The 6,921-nt window shown below is 65.0% G+C and overlaps 2 protein-coding genes across 2 annotated transcripts in view; both read left to right on the top strand.

Moving 5' to 3' along the window:
• Nucleotides 1–3,373: 3,373 nt before the first annotated feature.
• EMIHUDRAFT_442182 (hypothetical protein) lies at nucleotides 3,374–4,151 on the top strand. Its single transcript, XM_005783956.1, has 3 exons — nucleotides 3,374–3,447; nucleotides 3,526–3,663; nucleotides 3,745–4,151. Exons 1-3 carry the CDS (start codon nucleotides 3,408–3,410, stop codon nucleotides 3,867–3,869), a joined length of 303 nt encoding a protein of 100 aa, XP_005784013.1. The 5' UTR covers nucleotides 3,374–3,407; the 3' UTR covers nucleotides 3,870–4,151.
• A 1,594-nt stretch (nucleotides 4,152–5,745) lies between these two features.
• EMIHUDRAFT_418272 (hypothetical protein) overlaps nucleotides 5,746–6,921 on the top strand; it is a 3,981-nt gene continuing 2,805 nt past the window's right edge. Inside the window, exons 1-3 of the mRNA XM_005783955.1 lie at nucleotides 5,746–5,815; nucleotides 5,895–6,195; nucleotides 6,361–6,846. Of these exons, the coding sequence (XP_005784012.1) occupies nucleotides 5,992–6,195; nucleotides 6,361–6,846 (690 nt within the window). The 5' untranslated portion in view covers nucleotides 5,746–5,815; nucleotides 5,895–5,991. The remainder of the gene's footprint in view (nucleotides 5,816–5,894; nucleotides 6,196–6,360; nucleotides 6,847–6,921) is intronic.

The following is a 6,921-nucleotide window of genomic DNA, read 5'->3' as shown; positions in this document are numbered from 1 at the left end:
GTGGTCATAAGTGGAACGACTACGTCGATAAGCAAGCTGACCTCGGCAGGAGCGGCGCGAGGGATTGCGGCGCTCCGGAGTGGCAAGACGCATCTATCCCAACGGACGCAGACGACGGGGAGAGCAGCACCGTGGGCGACGACGTGGTTATTAACGGAGGAGGTACAACCATCCCACTCGACGACATCGGTGATGGGGCCTCTAGGTCTAGCTACGCCGATGACCCACCCGACTCCCCGCCCTGTTCACGCGCGCGCGAGAGGTCTTTGCTCACATCGGGCTGGAGAGAGATAGGATTGTGTATCGCGCGCCTTGCGGGGGGGGCGCGGATTCCTACCTAGGTAGGATTCCTGTGAGGGCAGCTGACACCAGCGGGTCCATGCCGTTCGGAAGGCTGCGTCCACTTTGCTCGCCGCCGCTGCGGTGGCAGCGCTGGTAGGCGCCCTGCGACTCGCGCCGCTCCGGTGGGCAGGCGCCGGCGGCGCGACTCTGCTGGGTGAGGCGCACATCCGCGGTGGCGCTGATGCTCGTCGCTTCGCCGCGGCCATGCATCGCGAGGCGGCATCCATCTGGGAAGAGGATGGTTTGCGCTGGTACACAGCCCTGGCTGCCGACGGAGCGCGCGTGGAGAGCACCCGCATCGATCGCGGTCCTTTCAACCGCTCCGGTGTGCTGCTGACACGAGGCGCCTTCACCATAGCCAATGTCAGCGCATCCGCCGTCTACCGGCTGATGACGTCGCCGGAGGGTTTCCAACTCATTGACCCGCTCTCAGACCCCGCAGACTTTGCCAAGTACAAGCAGCGCTTCCGCTGGGCACGGGGGCGACTAGAGGTCGCTGAGGCGCATGCGCCACTGCCAGCGCTGTTTTCGCCACGAGAGTTTTGTGTGCTCAACGCCTTCGACGATGGACGGCGCACCTTTGTCTCCAAATCTGTGCAGCATGCCTCGATGCCGGGCGCCTCGCTATTCGCCGCAGCCGGCGAGCCGCCCAAAGGACGTGTGTGCGCGCTCAACACGTTTGCGCTGCGCACATCTCCCTCAGCTCTTGCACGCGGTGGCTGCTGCAGCTCGCGCCGCGGCGACGTTAGTGTCTATCTGAAGGATGAAGTTACTTCAGGAAGTAAGAATTCACTGCACTATAGCACGGGCTCGCACCCCCCAACCGCTTGCCCTGTTCACGCGCGCGCGAGACGTGCAGACAGGGTTGCCAGGGGTCCCGTACCATGCGGAATCGACCCTATCCAGTGCTCAAGTGCTCAAGGTGAGAGCGAATGGCGCGGTTCACGCCTCGCATAACAGAGAGAGAGATGCGTTTGTTTGCCATCTGTGAAGTCACGGTGCAGGTCTGCCCTTCGAATCTTTGTTTGTCGAATCTTTGCCAGGCCGGCCATTTCTTCGACCCGATGTCTCTCGCACGCATCGGCCATCGCGAGCTCACAGTTGGGCGTTCCCGAGGAGGCTCAGTGCCTGGTCGAGCAGACGGGAGGCTGCTTTGCCGAGCTGCGACGCAGAGAGCGAACTCAGAGAGCGCGCGCCCGACGTCACTCGGACGGATAAACTGCACCAGCATAAGAGGACGAGGTGTCGCGGCACCACGCCGACTGGCAGATTTGGGGCTTGCTCGACTCGGCACTCTCAGGCCGGGCGCTTGGCAACGGCGAGTCGGGATGAAAGAAAGAAAACAAACCCGGTACACGGAACCATCCCTCGGAGACGTGTTATGGCCCTGCGACCGCGCACCCCCGGGGCTAGGGCTCTCTTGCCCGCAACCCGATCCCGATCATCCGGCCCGCTGGGTGCGCTCCTTAGCTCCCCGGCCCTGGATGTGAGGCTAATGACTGCACTCCAAGTGCTCCAAGACAGCCCAAGGGAGGGATGGGAGGACGGCACGCCGCCACCACCAGGCCACCACACAGGGATTTTAGGGGAGAAGTGTGGTGCTAGCCGTCGCCCACCCTCGGGCGTCTACCTCTTTCTATCTCCCTTCGCAGTTTCTCACCAATTCTCGCAGCGACCTTCATGCCACCTCGCGTTCTTCCCACTCTCGTCGTTCTCTCTCCTGCTGTCTCTTCCCCTGGCTCATCGCTCTCCACGGCCTCGTTCTGAGACGCCGCTGTCGTCTGCCGATCTCTTGCTCTCGCTGCTTCTCTCGCCTTTCTGGGCCCGTTCTTATGGAAGTCGCCGAGTGCCAGAAACTCCTCAAAAACAGATGCACGAAGCCCATAGCACATCGGCGATGTGCTAGAAACACTTGCCGAAGCTCTGTTTTGCAGAAGCCCGGAAGCAATTTTTGATTTGCGTTGCCACGCAAACAAAACAAAACTTGCCACGCTTGCTGGAAATTCGCTGGTTACTGGAAATTCGCGATGCGGTGCGGCTTCAGCGGCAATGTGCTGCTGGTCGCCGCCAGCACGCTCCTGTCACCGGCGCTGGGCACCGGATCGCCCATTCTCCGTTCACCACATGCTCACGTCGGGCCTCCGGCCGCGGCCGCTGCCGCTCCTGCCGACAATGGGGGCACGGTGATGATGGACCTGCTGCACGCCTATCGCCAGGCGCGACAGGCGCGGCGACGCTGAGGAGCGAGTCGGGATGTGCTGTTTATTCTTTTATTTTTTTGCCCGCAGACCTTGATTGCTCGCGACTCGGCGCTCCAGGATGCTGCGCCGACCACTCTGCGCGCTCGGAAGGCCGTCCGCGCTGGCGCTGCTGCCGCGGGCATGCCGCGTGGCGCCGCGTCCACTCGCGATTCACCCACGCGCTGCCGCCGTCGCTCCGTGCCGCCAGCTCCACAGCAGCCTGCGCGCTAAAGAGGCGCCCGCAACAAACTGCATGTGCACTTGGCTGTTCTCTGCACGTGACTGCTTGCACACACGTAATAAATTCACTCCAGACATTTGTTGGTGATGCCAAGCGTGGCCTGTAGTGATGGCAGCATAGCAGCACTGCAAGACCACCGACTGTCGCGGCTCGCGGCCCATGCCTCCTCTCACCATGGCCACCGCGGGACGCTTCAGGAGGCTACCGCGCCGGCGGCTGAGGCCGCGACCGAGGAGGCGCTTGACTACAGCTACGAGGGTGTCCTCTTTGAGGGAGGAAAGAACTTGATGGTCAAGTGCTCCTCATTTCGAGCGGCTGCCCACGTGCGGTGATCTCCTGCTCACGTCGGTCTCGCGGCACGGTAGGCGCCTTAAGCTTGCGAGCGTGCTCAACCTCGGCGCGGAACGCGGACCCCCCTCTCTTCTCCCTCCGCCTTCTCCTCCCCCACCCCGCCTCTTGCAGCCCATGCCGAGAGCCTCTCCCACGACCGAGGCCCAACCCTCCCCGTAGGCTTCGCCCTCGCCTCGGCGCCGGTGCTGCAAGTGCTCACCTCGGCCGACGGCAATGGCGCGAAGGGCGTGGCGATGTCCGCGACGCTCGTGCTGTTCGGAGGGTCGACGACAGGCGCGTGGCCGCGCTTCGCGCTAGACCCCTCGACTTCGCTAGACCCCTCCCCCCCCTCCTCGCTGCACGCGCGTGCAGGGATGCTCGCGTGGGTGTCCGGCACCTACGTCCTCGGCATGAGGGCCTTGCCGGGCAAGAAGGTTGCCATCGACACGCCGACCTTGCTCGGCGGCGTCCACACCACTGAGTGTGACTGGAGCGAGATCGGGCGGCCCGGCGCGCAGTGCCGCCCGGTCCCTGGCGCGTCGCTGCCCGTGCTTCACGCGTCGGTCCTGCACCCCCCCCCTCCCCTCCCAGGCTCATACCACCCGTTCTCAACCTTTGGGGCCAAGGGCGCCGTCTTCTGGCTCGACGAGGACGGCACGCTCGTCGACCCGCAGGTGTTGCAAAAGATCGAGGCTGCGCTCAACCGAGACTACTGAGAGGGGTGGCTCGCGGATGCGCGTTCGGTGAGATTGCACGTGCTCTTCCGAGGGCCAACCGCACACGCGCGCGAGAGTGCAGATTGTTGTGGTGTGTGGGGCAGACTCCGATAGCGATAGCCGCGTGCCTGGCCGCACCCTTGATGTCTCCTCACTCCTGTCTGCACGCGAACCTCCATCCCGACGCACTCTAGTAGAGATCCGAGCCCCGAGCCGGCGCGGGTGGCTCTCTGAGCTCCACGCACTCTCTTCTTTTTGCTGTCAAGTCCTTGCAAATTTCAACTGTCCGTTGTGCGTTGACCTTGCCTTATGAAGAGGCAGACCGACGGACGTTATTGAAAGATCCCTCTCAGGTCTCAGCCCTCACTATCACCGCCAAGATTGCGTGCATTTGATTTTTATTAACCAACAAGAAATCACGGCTCTCACAGTGATTTGGGCTCGGCAGCTTGTTAGCCCTCAGCCGAAGCTGGGGCCGGTCCCGTAGCCGAGAGAGCCCGCGCCGAGATGGAGTTCGAGACGCGGTCGGGGGGGCCTGCCCGGAGAGGCCAGCGAGTTGGCGATCGCTGTACTTCATGGTGTCATCAAGTGACCGGCTGACAAGCCAGAGGTCGATACTCTGGACGACCCATAGGATGCCACGAATGCCTGAAGGAGAGGGAGGCGAGGCCAGAGGCAGGCTCAGCGCTGCTCTCGGGTGATCTCACTTTGGTGGCTGAAGGACCCGATGGTCCTGTCACATTCGTGTTCCGAGTCGTGGGGCTCTTCTCTTGCATTTGCGGGCGTGCGGGGACACATGCACATGTACATGTACATGTCATGTGCATGTCCCTAAAGCCATCTCGTCTGTCAGCTGCCACGTTTCGTCCCGACCTTCAAAACATGACTGACCGCGTAGCACTTGTGGAGGACAAAGCGGAGAATTGTGGGGCAGTGGTAGTCGACGCATGCCGCACCGTCGTCAAAGAAAGAAAGAAAGAAAACAGACAACCCAAGGGAGGGATGGGAGGACGGCACGCCGCCACCACACAGGGATTTTTAAGCACCGTCGTCAAGTTCCTCAATATCTTCGTGTCGAATTCTTTTGCCGGCTGCCTTTGTGCGGCGATGGGCGTGGGCGCGGGCGAGGACGCGGCGGATTCCGCACCGGCGGATTCGCTCACCGGCCTCTCTAACGAGCAGGGTGGGCTGCTGTCGCGTCCCGGCGCCAACCGCCACGCCTTCTCGGGCGGCAAGTCACTCCTTGGGCTCGATCAGCTCGCGGCACAAAAGGCGCCGCCCGCCGCCTGCCCGCACACACATTGCCCGCCCTCAATTACCGCCATCCCATGCTCGCAGCTCAAGGAGAAGATGGGCCCGCCCCCGGCGGCAAACTTTAAGCGGCCACGCCTGGCGCACCTCTCCGAGGAGGGCGACGACACGGGCGGCGGCGGCGCAGGGGCGCGCAGCCGCACCTACCGGCGGCCGCGCGAGCCGACGCCTTCGCACGGCGGCGGCGTCAACGAGGAGAAGGCGGCACAAATCATGCATCGGGTCAAGGAGAGCCTCCGCTCCTCCGACGGCCTCCTCTTCACCACGCGCGGCTCATCGTCGGAGCCGGCGACGGCCGGCGGATTCCGCCCGCCGCCGTCGCCGGCGCACTCGGTCGCCTCGAGTGCTGACTGGGAGGCGCCGTCTCCGGTCCACCCGTCGCTAGTCGCCGACCGCAACGCCTTCGGCTCCGAGCCGCGCGTCCTGGTCGCCGATCACACGCCGATGAGCCAGACGCCGGGCGGCGGCACGGGCTCCGCCTCGCACATCTCTGCGACTCCGCTGCCGACGCCGGCGGGGCTGCGGCACGGCGAGGCGGGGCAGGGGAAAGCAGAGGGCGAGGATGCCGAGTGGGCGGAGGACGCGGGCGACGTGCAGGGCGACGAGGAGGATTCCCGCGACCTGGACCGGGAGTGGTGCGATGCAGCCGGGGGGGGCGGGGAGAGGGTGGACTCGCCAGCCGCCGCTGAGCGCGCGCGTCTGCCCCCCTTTTAGGTACGAGTCGGAGGGGCTCGAGGGTGGGCACGTGGTCGACTCGTCGCACGAGCCCTTCCTCGGCGACGAGTCCCTCTTCGCTAAGCGGGAGGAGCAGATGAAGAAGCGCGTCAACCACCGTGCCGCCGCGCGCGCACGCGACGCTGACCGGTGGGAGGAGGACAGGCTGCGCGCGTCGGGGATGGTGCGGATGAGGGAGGGGGCGGAGGAGGAGGAGGACGGTGAGCTGCGGACCCACGTGGTGGTGCACGACCTCAAGCCTCCCTTCCTCGACGGCAAGGTCGTCCTCTCCAAGCAGCAGGCGAAGGGTCCTAGAAGGGTCCTAGAAGGGTCCTAGAAGGGTCCTAGAAGGTTCTGGTCGTCCTCCAAGCAGCAGGCCCGCCGCGCCCCTTCCGGCGAGGCGCAGGCGGCGCCTCTGGCGCTGGGACCTCTCTCTCTCATGGCTCGCCGCCTCTCTCGCCCGCAGGCCGTCGTGCTGCCCGTGAAGGACCCGACGTCTGACATGGCGCAGTTCGCCAAGAAGGGGTCGGCGCTGCTGCGCTCGATGCGCGAGGAGCGGGAGAAGAGGAAGGCGACCCAGGCGAGCCTGCAGGACGGCAAGGCGGGCACTAAGATCGGGGACCTCATCGGCATCAAGGCGCCGGAGAAGGAGGCGGAGCCGACGGGCCGGCAGGAGGACGTGCAGTCGGACTCCTTCTCCATCAACAAGTACGTTGGCGGCGGCGGCGGCGGCGGCGAGGCTGGCGGCGAGGGCGGCGGCGAGGGTAGCGGCGAGGGCGAGGGCGAGGGCGACGCTGCGGCGAGGGCGAAGAAGGATGCGCAGTTTGGGGACATCCTGCAGCTGCAGGCGAACTCGGACTTCAGCCGCAACAAGAGCATCGCCGAGCAGCGCGCCTTCCTGCCAATCTATGGCGTGCGGCAGCAGCTGCTGCACGTCATCCGCGACAACTCGGTGCGGCAGCGGAGAGCGAGAGCTGGGGTGGGGGGGGGGGGGGGGGTGAAAACCAAAGCCCGGGGGGGGGGGAAA

The sequence above is a fragment of the Emiliania huxleyi genome (genome assembly GCF_000372725.1).
Source record: "Emiliania huxleyi CCMP1516 chromosome Unknown EMIHUscaffold_175, whole genome shotgun sequence".
Taxonomy (NCBI): Eukaryota; Haptophyta; order Isochrysidales; family Noelaerhabdaceae; genus Emiliania; species Emiliania huxleyi.
This window is presented reverse-complemented; position numbering and strand designations above follow the sequence as displayed.

What these genes read in the sequence shown, in the direction of transcription:
- EMIHUDRAFT_442182 (XM_005783956.1), top strand. Translation starts at nt 3,408, where the DNA reads ATGTCCGCGACGCTCGTGCTGTTCGGAGGGTCGACGACAG. An exon ending in GTTCGGAGGGTCGACGACAG is followed by an intron (nt 3,448 to 3,525) that starts GCGCGTGGCCGC and finishes ACGCGCGTGCAG; the next exon opens with GGATGCTCGCGTGGGTGTCC. An exon ending in GAGCGAGATCGGGCGGCCCG is followed by an intron (nt 3,664 to 3,744) that starts GCGCGCAGTGCC and finishes CTCCCCTCCCAG; the next exon opens with GCTCATACCACCCGTTCTCA.